Source organism: Ranitomeya imitator, chromosome 5, assembly GCF_032444005.1.
Source record: "Ranitomeya imitator isolate aRanImi1 chromosome 5, aRanImi1.pri, whole genome shotgun sequence".
NCBI classification, from domain to species: Eukaryota; Metazoa; Chordata; class Amphibia; order Anura; family Dendrobatidae; genus Ranitomeya; species Ranitomeya imitator.
In genome coordinates this window covers 713,959,255-713,984,443 of record NC_091286.1, presented here as the reverse complement: position 1 = coordinate 713,984,443, position 25,189 = coordinate 713,959,255, and the positions used below count along the sequence as shown (strand labels likewise).

Genomic DNA, 25,189 nt, shown 5'->3' with positions numbered 1-25,189 from the left:
CACCCCGGAGCACGACCATATCATTAACCCAAAACTGAAAATAAGCAACCAAAAGACAGATTTCATCAACAGGTATCCTTGTAATCAGTATAACGGCGCTGACCTGACATTGTCTGTAGTTACTGGGCACAATCCTGATCACAGGGCACTTTAGAAACAGTAGCAAGTACTTGAGCCATAGAGAAAAAGACAAACTGCTGCAAATTCACTTTGACATTTTCTATTTAATTTCATCACGTTTATCTTCATCATAGTAAAAAAATCATAGCAAACATACAGTACATTGAGCAATTCAACATCAAATATTGATATGTCCACAAGTAAAAGATAAAAGAAATGATGATATGGAGAATCTTTCTATTTTTCACTGTCGCTCTGGATTCTCCTGCAATGAGGGTGAATATATAAAAACAGTAAGAAGATGCAAAGTTCATGGTGATAATTCAGACTCACTGCTTGGAAAGAAAGCAAGGCTCATTTTTTTTCTTTCTTGAAGCCACAAAATCTATCCACTATTTATCCCGAAAAAATAAACACTCTTATGGATGGCTTGATATCTGGGAGACAAAATTCTTCTATTCCAGCCAAGAATATGGTTTTATCTCTGTGAATTCACTAATGAGAATCAAATTTTGACCTACTTATAGGAGACATTTACCGCCTTATAACAGCTTCTCTTTTGTGTGACCTCTCTGATGATCCCTAAGTTTGGTTCTAGTAATAAAACATTTCCCACAATCTGAACATGGAAATGGCTTCTCTCCTGTGTGAATTTTCTCATGTCTATCAAGATTTGATTTATCTGTAAAAGATCTTCTACACTGAAAGCATGAATATGGTTTCTCCCCTGTATGAATTCTCTCATGAGTTACAAGACTTGATCTTTCTGTAAAACATTTCCCACATTCTGAACATGAATAAGGCCTTTCTCCTGTGTGACTTCTCTCATGTATAACAAGATGTGATCTATTTGTAAAGCTTTTCTCGCATTCTGAACATGAATACGGCTTCTCTCCTGTGTGAATTCTTTCATGTGTAACAAGATGGGATTTATTTGTAAAACATTTTCCACATATTAAACATGGATATGGCCTCTCCCCAGTGTGAATTCTCTCATGTGTAACAAGATTAGATTTTTCTGTAAAACCTTTACCACATACTAAACATGAATATGGCTTCTCTCCTGTGTGACTTCTCTCATGTGTAACAAGATATGATTTATTTGTAAAACATTTCCCACACTGTGAACAAGAATACGGCTTCTCTCCTGTGTGACTTCTCAAATGTGTAACAAGATGGGATTTCTTTGGAAAACATTTCCCACATTCTGAACATGGATATGGCATCTCTCCTGTGTGAATTCTCTCATGTATAACAAGATTTGCCTTTTCTGAAAAACATTTCCCACATTCTGAACATGTATAAGGTTTTTCCCCTGTGTGGATTCTCTCATGTATAACAAGACTTGATTTACCAGTGAAGCATTTACCACATACTGAACATGCATACGGCTTCTTCCCTGAGTGACTCCTTTCATGTTGATAGAGGCCTGATTTACGGGTAAAGCATTTTCCGCATTTTGAGCAGGAGTATGGCTTCTCCCCTGTGTGAATTCTTCTGTGTGCAAAAAGACCTGAAGTTTTTGTAAATTGTTTCCCACATTCACTACATTGAAATCTTTTATTCACTTTCTGACTTTTATTTGTGGGAACAATCTGTGATTGGTCAGGAGAGGATTCCTCAAACTTAGAGGAATTATATGAGCGATCTGGATTGTGAAGCCCTGGATATACATTATTGGTAATAAGGTCTCTTTCTGGAGAGTGCTGCATGATATCTTCATCTTCCACTTTATTTTGCGATAACATGAAGTCCTCTGTGCAGTTCTTAGTGGGTCTTCCTGTTAAGATTAAGAATATATTTTGTGATTTTTTTTTTTTTTATTTTTTTTTCTCCAAACCATAAGGCAGTGAATAAATAAAAGCATGCACATAAATTTGGATATGAAGTACAGTTTTTAGGACAAAGCTGAAGCGGATTCAACAACAAAGAGAAATCTTTTTTGGTGGAAGTCCTTCCGTAAAGAGGTTGTCTGATCTTGAGATCAAAAACATTTTTTAAGTTAATTTGTGCTGTATTTTGACACACAACACCTCTATACATTTAGTTTTTTGTTTCTCTTTCTTTCCTCCTGAATTTTAGGTTATTTCCTGTGCTCACTTTGTTTACCTGCGGCTCTACCAAACTTAACAGTGCCCTGTGCTTTATTATCTATCCTCACAGCGGGAGCTGGCACTGCCCTGCCTCAGTGTCCAGCCCTGCCCTCTGCACATTCATTGGCTGTCAGTAATCTTAAGCTGCGCTGACCTCTCATCACACCAGCATTGGAAATAACACAGTTTCTGTGGAAGCAACACAATCACTGCACACCACATCCACAGAGGTGACAGAGTGTCACATGTCCCCACTCCACATCCACAGAGGTGATAGAGCTTCACATGTCCCCACATCACATCCACAGTGGTGATAGAGCTTCACATGTCTCCACATCACATCCACAGAGGTGATAGAGCTTCACATGTCCCCACTCCACATCCACAGTGGTGATAGAGCTTCACATGTCCCCACTCCACATCCACAGAGGTGCTAGAGCGCCACATGTCCCCACATCACATCCACAGTGGTGATAGAGCTTCACATGTCCCCACTCCACATCCACAGAGGTGATAGAGCTTCACATGTCCCCACTCCACATCCACAGAGGTGATAGAGCTTCACATGTCCCCACTCCACATCCACAGTGGTGATAGAGCTTCACATGTCCCCACTCCACATCCACAGTGGTGATAGAGCTTCACATGTCCCCACTCCACATCCACAGTGGTGATAGAGCTTCACATGTCCCCACTCCACATCCACAGTGGTGATAGAGCTTCACATGTCCCCACATCACATCCACAGTGGGGATAGAGCTTCATATGTCCCCACATCACATCCACAGTGGTGACAGAGCGCCACATGTCCCCACATCACATCCACAGAGGTGCTAGAGCGCCACATGTCTCCACATCACATCCACAGAGGTGATAGAGCTTCACATGTCTCCACATCACATCGACAGAGGTGCTAGAGCGCCACATGTCCCCACATCACATCCACAGTGGTGATAGAGCTTCACATGTCCCCACATCACATCCACAGTGGTGACAGAGCGCCACATGTCCCCACATCACATCCACAGAGGTGTTAGAGCGCCACATGTCCCCACATCACATCCACAGTGGTGATAGAGCTTCACATGTCCCCACATCACATCCACAGTGGTGATAGAGCTTCACATGTCCCCACTCCACATCCACAGTGGTGATAGAGCTTCACATGTCCCCACTCCACATCCACAGTGGTGACAGAGCGTCACATGTCCCCACATCACATCCACAGTGGTGATAGAGCTTCACATGTCTCCACATCACATCCACAGAGGTGATAGAGCTTCACATGTCCCCACTCCACATCCACAGAGGTGATAGAGCTTCACATGTCCCCACTCCACATCCACAGAGGTGATAGAGCTTCACATGTCTCCACATCACATCCACAGTGGTGATAGAGCTTCACATGTCTCCACATCACATCCACAGTGGTGATAGAGCTTCACATGTCCCCACTCCACATCCACAGTGGTGATAGAGCTTCACATGTCCCCACTCCACATCCACAGTGGTGATAGAGCTTCACATGTCCCCACTCCACATCCACAGTGGTAATAGAGCTTCACATGTCCCCACTCCACATCCACAGTGGTGATAGAGCTTCACATGTCCCCACTCCACATCCACAGTGGTGATAGAGCTTCACATGTCCCCACTCCACATCCACAGTGGTAATAGAGCTTCACATGTCCCCACTCCACATCCACAGTGGTGATAGAGCTTCACATGTCCCCACATCACATCCACAGTGGGGATAGAGCTTCATATGTCCCCACATCACATCCACAGTGGTGACAGAGCGTCACATGTCCCCACATCACATCCACAGAGGTGCTAGAGCGCCACATGTCTCCACATCACATCCACAGAGGTGATAGAGCTTCACATGTCTCCACATCACATCCACAGAGGTGCTAGAGCGCCACATGTCTCCACATCACATCCACAGTGGTGATAGAGCTTCACATGTCTCCACATCACATCCACAGTGGTGACAGAGCGTCACATGTCCCCACATCACATCCACAGTGGTGATAGAGCTTCACATGTCTCCACATCACATCCACAGTGGTGATAGAGCTTCACATGTCCCCACATCACATCCACAGTGGTGATAGAGTGTCACATGTCTCCACATCACATCCACAGTGGTGATAGAGCTTCACATGTCTCCACATCACATCCACAGTGGTGACAGAGCGTCACATGTCCCCACATCACATCCACAGTGGTGACAGAGCTTCACATGTCTCCACATCACATCCACAGTGGTGACAGAGCGTCACATGTCCCCACTCCACATCCACAGAGGTGACAGTGTCACATGTCCCCACACCACATCCACAGAGGTGACAGAGTGTCACATGTCTCCACATCACATCCACAGTGGTGATAGAGCTTCACATGTCTCCACATCACATCCACAGTGGTGATAGAGTGCCACATGTCCCCACTCCACATCCACAGAGGTGCTAGAGCGCCACATGTCTCCACATCACATCCACAGTGGTGATAGAGCTTCACATGTCCCCACATCACATCCAGAGTGGTGATAGAGCTTCACATGTCTCCACATCACATCCACAGTGGTGATAGAGCTTCACATGTCCCCACATCACATCCACAGTGGTGATAGAGCATCACATGTCTCCACATCACATCCACAGAGGTGATAGAGCTTCACATGTCTCCACTCCACATCCACAGAGGTGCTAGAGCGCCACATGTCCCCACTCCACATCCACAGAGGTGCTAGAGCGCCACATGTCCCCACTCCACATCCACAGAGGTGCTAGAGCGCCACGTGTCTCCACATCACATCCACAGTGGTAATAGAGCGTCACACGTCCCCACATCACATCCACAGTGGTGATAGAGCGTCACATGTCTCCACATCACACCCACAGTGGTGATAGAGCGTCACATGTCTCCACATCACATCCACAGTGGTGATAGAGCTTCACATGTCCCCACACCACACCCACAGAGGTGACAGAGTGTCACATGTCCCCACACCACACCCACAGTGGTGATAGAGCTTCACATGTCCCCACATCACAATGGGGATGTCAGCTCACTGGAGGTCTGTGGCATTGAAAGGGTTAAAGCTCCATTTCGAGGGGGGATATAAAAAAAAAAACCAACAGAGAGATATGGTGGATGTATCAACTTAAGTCCAGAGCCCCCCTAGGCATGAATATCCGGCAGGACCTTATGAATTATTATGAACTAGATGGTGGCCCGATTCTAACGCATCGGGTATTCTAGAATATGTATGTGTGTATGTATATAGCAGCCATGTAGTATATAGGAGCCATGTAGTATATAGCAGACAAATACTACGTGGCCTGTGCTATATACTATGTGACTGCTATATACATATTGTAGAATACTTGATGCATTAATACAGGCCACGCAATATATAACACAGCCCACATAGTATGTAACAGTGGCCACGTAGTATAAAGCAGCCACGCGGTATATAAAACAGCCCACTTAGTATATAGCAGTGTGGACACATATCACTGTTAACCCCTTCATGACCCAGCCTATTTTGACCTTAAAGACCTTGCCGTTTTTTGCAATTCTGACCAGTGTCCCTTCATGAGGTAATAACTCAGGAACGCTTCAATGGATCCTAGCGGTTCTGAGATTGTTTTTTCGTGACATATTGGGCTTCATGTTAGTGGTAAATTTAGGTCAATAAATTCTGTGTTTATTTGTGATAAAAACGGAAATTTGGCGAAAATTTTGAAAATTTCGCAATTTTCACATTTTGAATTTTTATTCTGTTAAACCAGAGAGTTATGTGACACAAAATAGTTAATAAATAACATTTCCCACACGTCTACTTTACATCAGCACAATTTTGGAAACAAAATTTTTTTTTGCTAGGAAGTTATAAGGGTTAAAATTTGACCAGCGATTTCTCATTTTTACAACGAAATTTACAAAACCATTTTTTTTAGGGACCACCTCACATTTGAAGTCAGTTTGAGGGGTCTATATGGCTGAAAATACCCAAAAGTGACACCATTCTAAAAACTGCACCCCTCAAGGTGCACAAAACCACATTCAAGAAGTTTATTAACCCTTCAGGTGCTTCACAGCAGCAGAAGCAACATGGAAGGAAAAAATGAACATTTAACTTTTTAGTCACAAAAATGATTTTTCAGCAACAATTTTTTTATTTTCCCAATGGTAAAAGGAGAAACTGAACCACGTACGTTGTTGTCCAATTTGTCCTGAGTACGCTGATACCTCATATGTGGGGGTAAACCACTGTTTGGGCGCACGGCAGGGCTTGGAAGGGAAGGAGCGCCATTTGACTTTTTGAATGAAAAATTGGCTGCACTCTTTAGCGGACACCATGTCACATTTGGAGAGCCCCCGTGTGCCTAAAAATTGGAGCTCCCCCACAAGTGACCCCATTTTGGAAACTAGACGCCCCAAGGAACTTATCTAGATGCATAGTGAGCCCTTTAAACCCCCAGGTGCTTCACAAATTGATCCGTAAAAATGAAAAAGTACTTTTTTTTCACAAAAAAATTCTTTTAGCCTCAATTTTTTCATTTTCACATGGACAACAGGATAAAATGGATCCTAAAATTTGTTTGGCAATTTCTCCTGAGTACACCGATACTTCACATGTGGGGGTAAACCACTGTTTGGGCACATGGTAAGGCTCGGAAGGGAAGGAGCGCCATTTGACTTTTTGAATGAAAAATTATCTCCATCGATAGCGGACACCATGTCGCGTTTGGAGAGACCCTGTGTGCTTAAACATTGGAGCTCCCCCACAAGTGACCCCATTTTGGAAACTGGACCCCCCAAGGAACTTATCTAGATGCCTAGTGAGCACTTTAAACCCTCAGGTGCTTCACAAATTGATCCGTAAAAATGAAAAAGTACTTTTTTTTCACAAAAAATTTATTTTCGCCTCAATTTTTTCATTTTCACATGGGCAATAGGATAAAATGGATCCTAAAATTTGTTGAGCAATTTCTCCCGAGTACGCCGATACCTCATATGTGGGGGTAAACCACTGTTTGGGCACACGGCAGGGCTCGGAAGGGAAGGCGCGCCTTTTAAATTTTTGAATGGAAAATTAGCTCCAATTGTTAGCGGACACCATGTCGCATTTGGAGAGCCCCTGTGTGCCTATGCAATGGAGCTCCCCCACAAGTGACCCCATTTTGGAAACTAGACCCCCCAAGGAACTTATCTAGATGCATACTGAGCACTTTAAACCCCCAGGTGCTTCACAGAAGTTTATAATGCAGAGCCATGAAAATAAAAAATAATTTTTCTTTTCTCAAAAATGATTTTTTAGCCTGGAATTTCCTATTTTGCCAATGGTAATAGGAGAAATTGGACCACAAATGTTGTTGTCCAGTTTGTCCTGAGTATGCAGATACCCCATATGTGGGGGTAAACCACTGTTTGGGCGCACGGCAGGGCTCAGAAGGGAAGGCACGCCATTTGGCTTTTTAAATGGAAAATTATCTCCAATCATTAGCGGACACCATGTCGCGTTTGGAGAGCCCCTGTGTGCCTAAACATTGGAGATCCCCCACAAATTACCCCATTTTGGAAACTAGACCCCCAAAGGAACTAATCTAGATGTGTAGTGAGCACTTTGAACCCTCAAGTGCTTCACAGAAGTTTATAACGCAGAGCCATGAAAATAAAAAAAAAAAATTATTTTCTCAAAAATGAATTTTAGCCCGCAATTTTTTATTTTCCCAAGGGTAACAGGAGAAATTTGACCCCAAAAGTTGTTGTCCAGTTTCTCCTGAGTACGCTGATACCCCATATGTGGGGGTAAACCACTGTTTAGGCACATGCTGGGGCTCGGAAGTGAAGTAGTGACGTTTTGAAATGCAGACTTTGATGGAATGCTCTGCGGACGTCACGTTGCGTTTGCAGAGCCCCTGATGTGGCTAAACAGTAGAAACCCCCCACAAGTGACCCCATTTTGGAAACTAGACCCCGAAAGGAACTTATCTAGATGTGAGGTGAGCACTTTGAACCCCCAAGTGCTTCACAGAAGTTCATAACACAGAGCAGTGAAAATAATAAATACGTTTTCTTTCCTCAAAAATAATTTTTTAGCCCAGAATTTTTTATTTTCCCAAGGGTTACAGGAGAAATTGGACCACAAAAGTTGTTGTCCAGTTTCTCCTGAGTACGCTGATACCCCATGTGTGGGGGTAAACCACTGTTTGGGCACACGTGGGGGACTCAGAAGGGAAGTAGTGACTTTTGAAATGCAGACTTTGATGGAATGGTCTGCGGGCGTCACGTTGCGTTTGCAGAGCCCCTGGTGTGCCTAAACAGTAGAAACCCCCCACAAGTGACCCCATTTTGGAAACTAGACCCCCCAAGGAACTTATCTAGATATGTGGTGAGCACTTTGAACCCCCAAGTGCTTCACAGACGTTTACAACGCAGAGCCGTGAAAATAAAAAATCATTTTTCTTTCCTCAAAAATGATGTTTTAGCAAGCAATTTTTTATTTTCTCAAGGGTAACAGGAGAAATTGGACCCCAGTAATTGTTGCGCAGTTTGTCCTGAGTATGCTGGTACCCCATATGTGGGGGTAAACCACTGTTTGGGCACACGTCGGGGTTCGGAAGTGAGGGAGCACCATTTGAATTTTTGAATACAAGATTGGCTGGAATCAATGGTGGCGCCATGTTGCGTTTGGAGACCCCCTGAAGTGCCTAAACAGTGGAAACCCCTCAATTCTACCTCCAACACACCCCTAACCCTTATCCCAACTGTAGCCGTAACCCTAATCACAACCCTAACCCCAACACACCCCTAACCACAACCCTAACCCCAACACACCCCTAACCCTAACCACAACCCTAATTCCAACCCAACTCTAAGGCTATGTGCCAACGTTGCGGATTCGTATGAGATTTTTCAGCATCATTTTTGAAAAATCCGCGGGTAAAAGGCACTGCGTTTTACCTGTGGATTTACCGTGGATTTCCAGTGTTTTTTGTGCGGATTTCACCTGTGGATTCCTATTGAGGAACAGGTGTAAAACGCTGCGGAATCCGCACAAAGAATTGGCATGCTGCGGAAAATACAACGCAGCGTTCCCGCGCGGTATTTTCTGCACCATGGGCACAGCGGATTTGGTTTTCCATATGTTTACATGGTACTGTAAACCCGATGGAACACTGCTGCGAATCCGCAGCGGCCAATCCGCACCGTGTGCACATAGCCTAATTCTAAAGGTATGTGCACACGCTGCGGAAAACGCTGCGGATCCGCAGCAGTTTCCCATGAGTGTACAGTTCAATGTGAACCTATGGGAACCAAAAATCGCTGTACACATGCTGCGGAAAAACTGCACGGAAACGCAGCGGTTTACATTCCGCAGCATGTCACTTCTTTCTGCGGATTCCGCAGCGGTTTTAGAACTGCTCCAATAGAAAATCGCAGTTGTAAAACCACAGTGAAATGCGCAGAAAAACCGCGGTAAATCCACGATAAATCGGCAGCGGTTTAGCACTGTGGATTTTTCAAATCCGCTGCGGAAAAATCCGCATAGGACCAGAATACGTGTGCACATACCGAAACCCTAACCCTAGCCCTAACCCTAACCCTAACCCTAGCCCTAACCCTACCCCTACCCCTAACCCTAGCCCTAAACCTACCCCTACCCCTAACCCTACCCCTAACCCTAACCGTACCCCTAACCCTACCCCTAACCCTAACCCTAGTTCTTACCCCAACCTTAGTGAAAAAAAAAAAAATTCTTTATTTTTTTTATTGTCCCTATCTATGGGGGTGACAAAGGGGGGGGGTCATTTACTATTTTTTTTATTTTGATCACTGAGATAGGATATATCTCAGTGATCAAAATTCACTCTGGAACGAATCTGCCGGCCGGCAGATTCGGCGGGCGCACTGCACATGCGCCCGCCATTTTGGAAGATGGCGGCGCCCAGGAAAGAAGACGGACGGACCTCGGGCGGCCAGGTAAGTATAAGGGGGGGGAGATCAGGGCACGGGGGGGGCGTCGGAGCACGGGGGGGGTGGATCGGATCATGGGGTGGGGTGGATCGGAACACGGGAGGGAGGATTGGAGCACGGGGAAGGATTGGAGCACGGGGTGAGGGATCGCTGTGCGGGGGGGGGTGGATCGGAGCACGGGGGGGGGGGTCGCTGTGTGCGGGGGGGGATCGGAGTGCGGGGGGGTTTGATTGCAGCACAGGGGGTGTGATTGGTGCACGGGGAAGCGGACAGGAGGACGGGGGAGCGGAGCACAGGACGGAGGGGAGCGGACCACAGATCGGGGGGCTGGGGGGGCGATCGGAGGGGTGGGGTGGGTGCACATAAGTGTTTCCAGCCATGGCCGATGATATTGCAGCATCGGCCATGGCTGGATTGTAATATTTCACCAGTTTTTTAGGTGAAATATTACAAATCGCTCTGATTGGCAGTTTCACTTTCAACAGCCAATCAGAGCGATCGTAGCCACGAGGGGGTGAAGCCACCCCCCCTGGGCTAAACTACCACTCCCCCTGTCCCTGCAGATCGGGTGAAATGGGAGTTAACCCTTTCACCCGGCCTGCAGGGACGCGATCTTTCCATGACGCATATGCTGCGTCATGGGTCGGAATGGCACCGACTTTCATGACGCAGCGTATGCGTCAAAGGTCGGGAAGGGGTTAAAAAAAACTATTTAAAATAAAAAATAGTTATATACTCACGTGCCGGGATCCAACGAAGCTGTGCCGATACGCATGCGGCTGCCGCCATCTTCCATTCCCAGGATGCATTGCGAAATTACCCAGATGACTTAGCGGTCTCGCGGGTAATTTCGCAATGCATCTCCGGGAACGGAAGCTGGCGGCAGGCGCGAACGCATCGTTGGACTACGGAAGGTGAGAATAGCAGGTTTTTAGTTTTTTTACTATTTTTAACATTAGTTGGTCACACAGGGTTAATAGCGGCGTTAATGCTGGCATTAACCCTGTGTGAGCGGTGACTGGATGGGAGTATGGAGCGGGCAGTGACGGCAGGAGAGTATGGAGCGGGCGCCGGGCACTGACTGGACTGAAGTAGTGAGGGACTAATTCTCGGCCTGACTGTGCCCGTCACTGATTGGTTGCGGCAGCCAGGACAGGCAGCTGGCGAGACCAATCAGCGACACAGGATTTCCGAGACAGAAAGACAGAAGTACCCCTTAGACAATTATATATATAGATGATAAGCTAGAATTCTTGTATATATGGTCCTTTTTTTTTCTCTTCTGCATTAAGCATAAACTCATTAATTATCTGTAGTTGTTGCCCTGTTTCTGTTGTCTGCAAGATCAGAGGGTGTAACCCAATGGGCCTAGTTCTATATAGCAGCCCCTGTCATTTTATGTCTAGCACAATGACTAAGGCGGCACGACACTGTGACTGTCACTGGTAGGAATCACCCGTTCTTGTGTCTCTGGATATAAAGATGGATTTTGGACTTATGTGCTTTTAATGAAAATGGAATAAAGGGTATTTTTTATGGACATCACCCACGCTGGACTTCTGCTTCACCTCCATACTACTTGCAGCACTGCATGATCCGCGCGCTGGGACTGAGGGGAGGTGTGCTGATCTTTGTTGCTTTTTCTTTTCTAACATTAAGGGATGTCACGATAAATACAGACATGTGGGGTCATACACACTGATCTCGTTATGGCCTGTATATGGGGTGCATGGGGTATATGGGGTACCAGAAGGCTCTGGCTTGGCTCCATTTGGCCAACATTGTTATAAATTATCTAGATAAGGAAACTGAAGATAAACTAATCAAATTTGCAGATGATGCAAAGCTAGGAGGCATAGCTAACACTAGACAAGACAGAGAAAGGATTCAAAAGGATCTAGATAGGCTTGAACAATGGGAAGCGACTAGTATAATGGTATTTAACAGGGAGAAATACCAGATTCTACATATGGGCATGAAAAACAAAAATAACATCTATACAAAAGGGAGGAATAGAACTAAGCAACAGCACGTGTGAAAAAGACTTGCGTATACTAATAGATCACAGACTGCACATGAGTCAACAGCGTGATGCAGCAGCAAAAAGGGCAAACACAATTCTGAGATGTATTAAGAGAAGCATAGATCACGTGAAGTAATTACCCCCTCTACTCCTTCTTGGTCAGACCTCATCTGGAATACTGTGTCCAGTTTTGGGCACCACATTTTAAAAAGACATAGAAAAACTGGAGTAAGTTCAGAGAAGAGCGACCAGAATGGTGAGCGGACTGCAAAGTATGTCCTAAGAGGAACAGTTAAAGGATCTGGGAATGTTTAGCTTGCAAAAGTAAGGTTAAGAAGAGGCTTAATGGCTGCCTACAAATATCTGAAGGGCTGTGTTAGGGTTGGCAGATTGCACTAAACAAAATATAAAGTAAAGTTTAATCACAACCCAGGATCCACTGTGCAGAGATGAACCTGCTGCTAGTGTGAACAATGACGGAACCAACAGCGAGCGATTCTTCGAACATACTGTGTTAACGCCACACTGAGTGATCAGAATACGAAGTACCATAGTAACATAGTTAGTAAGGCCGAAAAAAGACATTTGTCCATCCAGTTCAGCCTATATTCCATCATAATAAATCCCCAGATCTACGTCCTTCTACAGAACCTAATAATTGTATGATACAATATTGTTCTGCTCCAGGAAGACATCCAGGCCTCTCTTGAACCCCTCGACTGAGTTCGCCATCACCACCTCCTCAGGCAAGCAATTCCAGATTCTCACCGCCCTAACAGTAAAGAATCCTCTTCTATGTTGGTGGAAAAACCTTCTATCCTCCAGACGCAAAGAATGCCCCCTTGTGCCCGTCACCTTCCTTGGTATAAACAGATCCTCAGCGAGATATTTGTATTGTCCCCTTATATACTTATACATGGTTATGAGATCGCCCCTCAGTCGTCTTTTTTCTAGACTAAATAATTATAATTTTGCTAATCTATCTGGGTATTGTAGTTCTCCCATTTCCTTTATTAATTTTGTTGCCCTCCTTTGTACTCTCTCTAGTTCCATTATATCCTTCCTGAGCACCGGTGCCCAAAACTGGACACAGTACTCCATGTGCGGTCTAACTAGGGATTTGTACAGAGGCAGTATAATGCTCTCATCATGTGTATCCAGACCTCTTTTAATGCACCCCATGATCCTGTTTGCCTTGGCAGCTGCTGCCTGGCACTGGCTGCTCCAGGTAAGTTTATCATTAACTAGGATCCCCAAGTCCTTCTCCCTGTCAGATTTACCCAGTGGTTTCCCGTTCAGTGTGTAATGGTGATATTGATTCCTTCTTCCCATGTGTATAACCTTACATTTATCATTGTTAAACCTCATCTGCCACCTTTCAGCCCAAGTTTCCAACTTATCCAGATCCATCTGTAGCAGAATACTATCTTCTCTTGCATTAACTGCTTTACATAGTTTTGTATCATCTGCAAATATCGATATTTTACTGTGTAAACCTTCTACCAGATCATTAATGAATATGTTGAAGAGAACAGGTCCCAATACTGACCCCTGCGGTACCCCACTGGTGACAGCGACCCAGTTAGAGACTATACCATTTATAACCACCCTCTGCTTTCTATCACTAAGCCAGTTACTAACCCATTTACACATATTTTCCCCCAGACCAAGCATTCTCATTTTGTGTACCAACCTCTTGTGCGGCACGGTATCAAACGCTTTGGAAAAATCGAGATATACCACGTCCAATACCAAGCTCTGTTACTTCAGAGAGGCACTCAACTAAAGAATAAGTACTAAACCCTGTGAACATCACAGGGATATGAGCACGTGGAAGGCGCTTGCCAGTGGCGTAGCTAGAGCTTTTGCCGCCTGGGGCCGGTCCCGAGTTTGGCGCCAACCCCCCCCGACTCAATACACACAAAGGTTACCAAAAATAGTCAGGACAACACGCACAGAAAAAAAACTCTTTATTGTTTAACTGAAACTTTAAATTGTCACTTTGGGAGTAAAGTTGATTTCAAATATTTTAGAATTTTACTTTTCTTGCCTTTCTGTTTGCAAAATCGTTGATAACATCATCAAAGTCTATTTCTTCACTCAGCTGATGTTCAATAGACAGAATGGCCATATTTCCTAAACGCATGGCGCTCATTGTGGATCTTAGGTAATTTTTAATCAGCTTTAACTTGGAAAAACTCCTCTCACAAGTAGCAACACTTACAGCAATAGTAAGAAAAATGCGAAGGAGTATGACAATATTTGGAACGGAGTTCTCTAGACTGTATTTTACAATAAACTGCAACAGTTCAAGCGGACTGTCCTCCTTCCATGTCTCTTTTTTGTCTTGTGTAACAGCAACATAAAGAAAACTTTTAAGCCTTTTTCTCTCAATGAGGAACTCTTCCTTATTAATATCATCGTGATCTTGATTTAGCTGACACTCATACTTATCGTCCAAAAGGTGTGATGGAGTAAGGAAGGCATATTTTTCAGCAAGAGCATGAAGCTGTTGAAATCTTGTTGTGATTTCTTGGATCACTCTGTCCAACGAAAGGTACATTTCTCTCATCAACTCCGTTTCATATGGCAATGCAGCGTCTTGCGATTCTTCACCTGCCATCTTTTTCTTCTTTCTAGAGCGGCGATCCATATCTATTCCCAAATCTTCACAAATTTCTTTTGCATAAGCTACTGAATGCTTAACTAATTCCTCTCTGTTTTCTGTTAAAAATGCTTTTAATGCTCCAAGTTTTGTGTCACATTGTTGGATATTTAATCCTTTGGTCTGTAGGTAGACCTGTGTGTCATTAATTTCTTTAAGCACAGATTCCCACAGGCCAAGAAAGCACAGGAAGGAAAAAGATTGTAATGCAACAAGCAACACGCCAGCATCTGACCTGGTAACTCTATTTTCTTCTTCACCAGTTAAATGTTCTACAGCCTGTAAAATTTTGGAGTAATTTTTTTCACTGCACTCACAGCATCTCCCCGTGCACTCCACCGAGTTTCTAATACACGCTTGACACTTTGACCAGTGACTGAAATCAGAACATCCCAGCGATGGGTAGAAGAAGAAAAAAATGTGAACAAACGCTCCACAGTTCCAAAAAATGTAACCGAACTCAGTGCAACTGAAGCTGCATGTACACCTGCCAAATTCAGAGAGTGATTTGTACATGCAACAAATTCAGCTTTTTTGTTTATTTCCTTAATGCGTCTCTGAACGCCAGTATGTTGACCAGCCATTACAGCAGCATTATCATATGCTTGTCCTCTACAATTTTGGATGTCAATTCCGTATTTTTCTAATTGTTGCAAAATCACAGTTGAAATACTCTCTGAAGTTTTACCTTTTATTTCAATAAAATCAACAAATGATTCCACAACCTTAACTTCATTTCCATTTATCATAACGTAGCGTAAAACTTGGCACATTTGATCCTTATGAGAAATATCAGGGGTGCTGTCAAATATCATAGAAAAATACTTTGCTATTTTTACTTGCTCCACAACTTTGCTTCTTACTTTCCCTCCCAAAATTTCTATAAACTCATTCTGAATTGTAGGAGAGAAATATGATGTAGCAAACTTTTTTCCAAACTTGATTCTTAGAATATGTTCACGTAGCACTGGATCATATTTCGCCAACAAATGAACTAATTCTAAAAAATTTCCCTTTTTTCCAGTTGATTCAGGTTCGTAATCAGTCTCATGATGGATTACTTCTCTGTGACCCCATAAAGCCAAATTTTGTTTAGCAAGGAATCTAATGATATCCCACAATCTTGCAAGTATCTCCCTCCACTTCTTCACATTATTTTCTACTTCTTCCTGTACTTTTTTATCAATTGTTACGCCACGTTGGAGTCCAATTTCTAACTCCTTCCATTTTGTGAAACATTCTACATGGGCCACACTAGATTCATGGTTGTATACTTTAGGATTAAGTTTCCACCATGTGTTGAATCCATTCACTGAATCAAAATTAGACTGACTTGTTTCTGCATCTGCAAATAGTCTGCAACAAAAGCAGTAAAGGGCTTTTTTGGAAGGAGAGTATAGCAACCATGACCTCAACATTTTTTCATTATTTGGCAGAGTTTTAAAAAAAACCAGTTGCGTGTAAGTTTTCTGTTTTGTCCTTTGATTGATGCTCCCTCACGAACCACTTCAGCAAAGTCTGAGTCTAGATGCTGAACCACTGATGCACCTTGACGTACCAGTAAGATCCTTGTATCATCATTAATTTTACTTGGCCAAAGACCAACATCCTTTAAATCAATAGCAGGAATATTTTGATCGTCACACTCCTCATTGCTTCTTGAAGTTGAAGGAGCACTTGGGTCAATGTCTTGGTCATCACACTCCTCATTGCTTCTTGAAGTTGAAGGAGCACTTGGGTCAATGTCTTGGTCATCACACTCCTCATTGCTTCTTGAAGTTGAAGGAGCACTTGGGTCAATGTCTTGGTCATCACACTGCTCATTGGTTCCTGAAGTTGAAGGAACACTTGGGTCAATGTCTTGGTCATCACACTGCTCATTGGTTCCTGAAGTTGAAGGAGCACTTGGGTCAATGTCTTGGTCATCACACTGCTCATTGGTTCCTGAAGTTGAAGGAGCACTTGGGTCAATGTCTTGGTCATCACACTGCTCATTGGTTCCTGAAGTTGAAGGAGCACTTGGGTCAATGTCTTGGTCATCACACTCCTCATTGGTTCCTGAAGTTGAAGGAGCACTTGTGTCTGATGCTGTGAATTTAGGAATCTCCTCAGCAACAGGAGTAGTAGTATCGTGGCTGAGATATTTTAATAGTGCACCTTCATTTTTTTTCAATTCTTCCTCCTTAGCCTTTTTCTTTTTTCTAAACATTGCACCACTTTCTTTTCTTCGCTTCATTTTATCTAAGCCTAACAAAATAACAAAAAAATAAAGTTAGGTCAGACCAGGGCCCGGGCCACCAGGATGGCACTCCTGTAGCCGGCATAAGAGCGGGACTGGTTGCAGACACTCCAGCATTCCCAGAATGACGTCACTTTCTGCCTACGTCTGGGTGCTGCTACACACAGTCCCGCCCTCCCACCAAATGACCAATCGGCCCGGAAGCGGAGTAAGTTGGTAAAGCCTGTACGCTGAATTTGAATTGTCTATGATGCATTTTTTAGAATAAAAAAAAATGCAGCAGAAATAAGACCTCAGATGGACAAGTTAAATTCTTTCGCCGGTGAATGTTACCATCACATGATTGGGACTGCAAAAAAAAAAAGTTCTGCTTACCACCAATGTGACCGCTGGGACCACAACGCGATTGCTGGGACCACCAACGTGATCGCTGGAACCACCAAGACCTCTGGGACCACCAACGTGACTGCTGAGACCTAAAAAGCTTTTTTTGCTCAACTTTTTTTTTTTTGCTCACACAGGGTTAATGCCGGCGGTAACGGACCGCGTTATGCCGCGGGTAACGCACTCCGTTACCGCTGCTATCAACCCTGTGTGACCAAGTTTTTTACAATTTACAACAATAGTTAAAACATCTAATGTTAAAAATAATAATTAAAAAAAAAAACCATTATATACTCACCTACGCCGCTTTTACCGCTCCTCGCGAGACAACCGCCACGTGCCGTTGGCATAGATCGTCTGGCAGAAGGACCTGCTGTGACGTCACGGTCATGTGACCGCGACGTCATCACAGGCCCTGCGTGCCTAAAGTATAAAGTATAATGGGGAACACCTCGTTCCCCCCCCCCCTCAAAAAAAAGTATAAATAGATAAGAAAGTCTGAAGGACCCTAAAAGTGGTGTGTAAAAAGAAACTGCAAATACATAAATAAAGTGCATAAATGCGTCCTCCCCCTTATCACCACACCGGGCGGCTGCTGTCCGGCGGTTGCTCACCTCAGCCTGGTGCGATCCTCTCTGCCTCTGATCTGATGTGATCTGCTGCTGTGCGGACGCTCAGAAATCCCCGGTGCTTCCTGGAATCGCTGCAGTGACACTGACAGGAGATCGAAAGTGAAAGTTACGGGTAATATAATAAAAGATGCGAACTCGGCTTCAGGAAAATGGCCACCGCGATCTCCATCTGCGCACGCGCGGCATCCCGCGGCCATTTTCCTGAAGCCCCGGGAAGCCGAGCACTACCATCTGTGCATGCGCAGCCTCCGGAAGATGGCCGCCGCCAGCGATAATCCGTGGTATAGCGCAGATCGCGCTCGTTTTCTTCAGCCAGCGCCGGCTGCGGCCCGGTGACCCACACCCCGCATTGTGCCGCCCGGGGCGGCCCGCCCCCCCCTGCACCTCCCTTCCTACGCCACTGGGAGTATAATAGGGAACCTGAGTGTTAGCTTTCGGCAGATTATGGCAGGACCCACTTTTAACGTCATAATCACAAGCATTTTATCTGGAACTCAATCTAGACCCAAAAATATTAAATTAATAACACCGTATTTATTTTCTCTTAAAAAAAAAAAAAAGAAAATGCAAGCTAGGTTGTTATAAGTAGAACTAAGGGTACCGTCACACAGTGGCATTTTGATCGCTACGACGGCACGATTTGTGACGTTCCAGCGATATATCCGTGACGTTCCAGCGATCTCGCAGTGTCTGACACGCTCCTGCGATCAGGGACCCCGCTGAGAATCGTACGTCGTAGCAGATCGTTTGAAACTTTCTTTCGTCGTCTAGTGTCCCGCTGTGGCGGCATGATCGCATGGTGTAACAAAGGTGTGCACGATATTGTATACGATGTGCGCATAGTAACCAATGGCTTCTACATCGCACATACGTCATGAAATTATCGCTCCAGCGTCGTGCATTGCAAAGTGTGACAGCAGTCTACGACGCTGGAGCGATATTGTTACGATGCTGGAGCGTCACGGATCGTGGCGTCGTAGCGATCAAAGTGCCACTGTGTGACGGTAAAAAGATAATACCCCGCACTGCTGTTGTAGTTAGACCCTATTATCCAAACAACCCTTTGTTCAAGAGAGGACCGACAAAATTCCTTTATATAACAACGGGGTGCAGCTTCTGCAGAACAACATGAAAGTCCAAGAGAAAAAGCCAAAAAAAGTGCACTTACCCGAGTGTGGTGGTCACAATTTTTATTCGGACATTTTTCAAAATATGCAGGGAGGGATGTGAACAAAGCGGACAACGGCCGTTTCCTGCCTCAGCACTTCAACGGGTCCTACCAATATCTGGAACTCAGTCTAGACCCAAAAATATTAAATTAATGTACACCGTATTTAATTTCTCTTAAAAAAAAAAAAAAAACAGAAAATGCAAGCTAGGTTGTTATAAGTAGAACTAAGGGTATGTTCACACTATGCGGGTTTTACTGCGGAACCGCGGCGATTTTCCATGCAGGGTACAGTACAATGTTACCCTATGGAAAACAAAAACCGCAGTGCACATGATGTGGAAAATCCCGAAAAAAAACGCGCTGAATTGCTGCGGAAAAAAAGAAGGACCATGTCACTTCTTTGTGCAGAATCGCAGCGATTCTGCATCCATACAAATGCATTGATCCGCTTACTTCCCGCATGGGGCTGTGCACAACCATGCGGGAAGTAAGCGGATAATGTGCGGGTGGTACCCGGGGTGGAGGAGAGGAGACTTTCCTCCAGGCCCCGGGAACCATATTTGTGGTAAAAAAAAAAAAAAGAATTAAAATTAAAAATAAGCTATACTCACCTCTGAAGTCTCAGCGCTGCACGCGGCCGTCCGGTCTCAGGTTTGCTATGCGACCAGGACCTGCGGTGACGTCGCGGTCACATGACCGTGACGTCACGAAGGTCCTGGTCGCACAGCATCTTTGGAGCAGCGCCGCGGAGATCGGGACGTCAGAGGGTGAGTATATAATTATTTTATTATTTTTCACATTACTATTGATGCTGCATATTGCTGCATAGATATGCAGCATCAATAGTAGGGGTAAAATCCCGCAGCAGAACCCGCAGGACAAACCGCGATAAATCTGCAGGGATAACCGCAGCGGGTTTGCCCTGCAGATTTATCAAATCCGCTGCGGGAGAACCCACAGGACAGAACACAACGTGTGAATGTGGCTAAGGCTACTTTCACTCTGGCGTTTTTTTGAAAATGTCGCAATGCGTCGTTTAGGGGAAAAGACGCATCCTGCAAAGTTGTTTGCAGGATGCGTTTTTGCCCCATAGAGTAACATTACCGACGCATTACGACGTATTGGCACACGTCGCAACCGTCGTGCGACGGTTGTGCCGTGTTGTGGCAGACCGCCGGGAGCAAAAAACGTTAAATGTAACATTTTTTGCTGCCGACGGACCGCTTTTTCCGACCGTGCATGCGTGGCCAGAACTCCGCCCCCACCCCCCCGCACCTCACAATGGGGCAGCGGATGCGCTGGAAAAATGCATCCGCTGCACCCGTTGTGCGGCGCATCAAACGCTAGCATCGGAATCTCGGCCCGACGCAATGCGACGGGCCGAATCCGACGCTAGTGTGAAAGTAGCCTAACTGCCTTAGTGTTGCACTGGTCACAACAAAATACAGTACCATAAGGAAGTGGTACGTAAACGGTAAACCCTAGATGCCTCTCAGTCTCTAAAGTCACAAACCAATATTACATATAACATTCCACATAAACTGTGCTTAAATACCTGCTAGGAGTAGGGACTGCAGTCTGCAGTGCAGCATGCCTGTGAGTCTGCCTCTGATCTGATCCGACCGATTCCGCTGTGATCCAGATTCATTTCTGACTCAGTCAGACTGACTGTCTCTGCAGCTGCTGCTGTGCACTGAAGAGATCCCCGGCGGCGGCGCTTCCTGGAATCACCTCAGGAGATCGAAAGTGAAAGTACGCCGGGTAATGCGAACAGGGCTTCAAGAAAATGGCCGCCGCGATCTCCATCTGCATCCCGCGGCCATTTTCCTGAAGCCCCGGGAAGCGCTACCATCTGCGCACGCGCGGCCTCCGTAAAATGGCCGCCGCGGCCACCCGGTCCCCACCAGCAATAATGGTATAGCGCAGATAGCGCCGCCGCTCTCCTCTTCTTCTTCAGCCAGCGCCGGCCCACCCCCCGCATTGTGCCGCCCCCCGCATTGTGCCGCCCGGGGCGGCCCGCCCCCCCCGCACCCCCCTTCCTACGCCACTGGCGCTTGCTCTGCAACGAACTGTGCTAACCACACATACAAGTGTAGCAGATGCTGCACCAAGAGTAGGAACTCATGTGATGCTAGGTACAAGACCCTGACGACTTAAGGGTTGAGCTTGCTCGATAACTGAACTGTGCTAACCGCACACATGAACGAAATGGATGCTAAGCCAAGCGGTAGTTCCCCCAGTCCTGGCGCTACCGAACTTGTGCCTGACCGGCACCCTTAGCATGTAGCAAACCAGAGACTCAAGCGTTGAGCCACGGGTACGGAACCGCGTAAGTGTGCAACCTGCCTGCCAATGTGTACAGTCTTAGAGCATAGACTGACTAACACCAACATGCAGAGTGGTAGAACACAAGTGACAGTAGTGCGCCACTGAGAGCCTTTTATACGCTAGGCTCCACACCAAATACTCATGCCCAGTTGGCCGAGACATTGCCCGCGGACCAATCCGAGGCTGCCACATCATCAGAGCAGCTGATGTCTGACCACCAATGAGAAGTTGCCACATCATGGACATGCTCAGTAAGGAGATCTCTGGACTTAGACTCCACAGCACAAGACTGCACCTGCGTATCACCGGTTACCATAGACTTGGCTGAAGAGCCAACAGAAAGCACACGTATACCATAAGCCTGAGCAAGATGCAACCGCAGCGGCTGGACCAGAATGTGAGACCAGACAGTGCTCGGGATCTATCCCACACAGCGGGAGAATGCTGGCACCTAACAGGCTGTCACAGTGTACAGGCATCATCATTATTGTCATTTTCACATAGAAGTGCGACAAATAATGGAATGAAACTGAAAGGGAGAAGATACACATTAGATATTAGAAAAAACTTTTCTACAATGAGGGCGATCAATCAAACAGGCGGCCACGAGAGGTGGTGAGTTCTCCCTCAATGGAAGTCTTCAGAGGCTGGACAGACATCTGGTGAGTCCTGCATTGAGCCGGAGGTTGGACACGGTGATCCCAGGAGGTCCCTTCCAACTCTACCATTCTAGGATTCTATGTCCGGATACATACAGACATGTTTCCGCACACTGATCACTACTACATCTATTCATTGATGATCATGAATGTACTATTTATATCAGGAAATATTTTATACTGGATTATTTATTTAATTCCTCTGATCTAATGTGCAATTTATATGTCATTTTCATGTTTTTGAGTCACATAAAGTAGCTGCAATGTGCATCATCAACAGAAGACCCCGGTGACCCCATTATTACCTACCTGTGGCATAATCTCCTGGACTCTCCTCCTTCACATCGCTCACACACGGCTCATCGCCCATCATCTGTTCTTCATACTCCAGTTTAATGATGGTCAGATCTCCGCCCTGATGTCACATATATAACAACTCAGTACACTACACCAGAAGAAGACCCCAAATACAAAGGGTCAAATAAGTATTGAACACATCACCAATTTTTGGAATAAATCTATTTGTAAAGGTGCTATTGACATGAAATTCTCTCCAGATGTTGGCAACAACCTGTCCACTCCACACAGGAAAGAAATCTCCATAGATGTCCATAAATTATATGCAATAATGAGAAATGACACAGTGAAAAAGTATTAAGCACATGAAGAAAGAGGAGCAAAATGCCCTGAAAGTTCTGAAAACAGACGCTATCTATCAGTAAATAGAAAGCAATCCTGCCACTTAGTGACATATGATATCAACTGGTTCAACTGATGGCCTATAAAAAGGTGCCACACAAGAAACATCTCATGATGGGGAAAACAAGTGAGCAGTGTCAAGACTTTCACAACCTTATTGTTGCAAAACATACTGATGGCTTTGGCTGTAGAAGAATTTCTAAACTTCTGAAGGTTCCAGTGAGCACTGCTGGGGACATGATTTGGAAATGGAAAGAAAATAATTTTATCATAATCTGGCCATGACCAGGTGCTCCCCACAAGATTTCAGACAGAGGAGTGAAACGAACTATCAGAAGAGTTGTCCAAGAGCCAAGGACTACCTGTGGAGAGGTACAGAAAGACCTGGAATCAGCAGGTACGATTGTTTTCAAAGAAAATTATAGGTAATGCACTCAACATCCATGGCATGTATGCATGCTCACCACACAGCCTTCATGGCTTGTATGCACACTCACCATGCAACCTTCGTGGCCTGTATGCACACTCACCATGCAACCTTCGTGGCCTGTATGCACACTCACCATGCAACCTTCGTGGCCTGTATGCACACTCACCATGCAACCTTCGTGGCCTGTATGCACACTCACCATGCAACCTTCGTGGCCTGTATGCACGCACACCAACAAACCTCCCTGGCCTGTATGTACGCTGACCAGGCAAGACTCCATTGCTGAACAAAAAACATGTCCAAGTGCGTTTACACATTGAGCAACAACATTTAGACAAGCCTGCGAAATACTGGAGAATATAGTCTGGTCAGATGAGGCCAAAATTTATCTCTTTGGAAGCCATAATACACATCATGTTTGGAGGCCAAAAAGCACTGCATATCACCTCAAAAACACCATATCAACAGTGAAGTTTGGAGGTCGGAACATTATGGTGTGGGGCTATTTTTCGGCATATGGCACTGGCAAACATCATTTAAATGAAGAAAGGATGAATGGACAAATGTACAGAGATATTCCTGATAAAAATCTGCTGCCATCTACCAGGATGAAGAAGATGAAACAGAGCGGACATCTCAGCAGGACAATGATCCCAAACACACAGCAAAGGAAACTGTCAGCTGGTTTCAGGGAAAGAAAGTAAAGCTGTTGGAATGGCTCAGCCAACTACCAGATCTAAATATATGGAAGGAACAGGAGGCGTCTTGAAGCTTCATCATCAACAATGGGTTTTGTAATAAGTATTGATTACATTTCAGTAAGTGTGTTCAATACTTTTTCCCTGTGTTTTTCGTATTATTACACATAACTTAGTTTATGGACATCTACAGTTAGGGCCAGAAATATTTGGACAGTGACACAATTTTCGCGAGTTGGGCTCTGCATGCCACCACATTGGATTTGAAATGAAACCTCTACAACAGAATTCAAGTGCAGATTGTAACGTTTAATTTGAAGGGTTGAACAAAAATATCTGATAGAAAATGTAGGAATTGTACACATTTCTTTACAAACACTCCACATTTTAGGAGGTCAAAAGTAATTGGACAAATAAACATAACCCAAACAAAATCTTTTTATTTTCAATATTTTGTTGCAAATCCTTTGTAGGCAATCACTGCCTTAAGTCTGGAACCCATGGACATCACCAAACGCTGGGTTTCCTCCTTCTTAATGCTTTGCCAGGCCTTTACAGCCGCAGCCTTCAGGTCTTGCTTGTTTGTGGGTCTTTCCGTCTTAAGTTTGGATTTGAGCAAGTGAAATGCATGCTCAATTGGGTTTAGATCTGGAGATTGACTTGGCCATTGCAGAATGTGCCACTTTTTGGCACTCATGAACTCCTGGGTAGCTTTGGCTGTATGCTTGGGGTCATTGTCCATCTGTACTATGAAGCGCCGTCCAATCAACTTTGCAGCATTTGGCTGAATCTGGGATGAAAGTATATCCCGGTCCACTTCAGAATTCATCCGGCTACTCTTGTCTGCTCTTATGTCATCAATAAACACAAGTGACCCAGTGCCATTGAAAGCCATGCATGCCCATGCCATCACGTTGCCTCCACCATGTTTTACAGAGGATGTGGTGTGCCTTGGATCATGTGCCCTTCCCTTTCTTCTCCCATCATTCTGGTACAGGTTGATCTTTGTCTCATCTGTCCATAGAATACTTTTCCAGAACTGAGCTGGCTTCTTGA

General features: G+C 45.0%; 1 protein-coding gene and 1 long non-coding RNA gene across 2 annotated transcripts in view; one reads left to right on the top strand and one right to left on the bottom strand.

Moving 5' to 3' along the window:
• Positions 1-210: 210 nt before the first annotated feature.
• The window catches only part of LOC138638934 (zinc finger protein ZFP2-like), a 125,325-nt gene continuing 100,346 nt past the window's right edge, over positions 211-25,189 (bottom strand). The window contains exons 7-8 of the mRNA XM_069728689.1: positions 22,616-22,721; positions 211-1,900 (exon numbers count right to left, since the gene is read on the bottom strand). Coding sequence (XP_069584790.1) covers positions 663-1,900; positions 22,616-22,721 — 1,344 coding nt within the window. The 3' untranslated portion in view covers positions 211-662. The remainder of the gene's footprint in view (positions 1,901-22,615; positions 22,722-25,189) is intronic.
• Positions 14,285-15,350, top strand: LOC138638941 (uncharacterized). Its single transcript, XR_011312561.1, has 3 exons — positions 14,285-14,785; positions 15,058-15,131; positions 15,213-15,350. It is a non-coding gene; the product is annotated as an uncharacterized lncRNA (long non-coding RNA).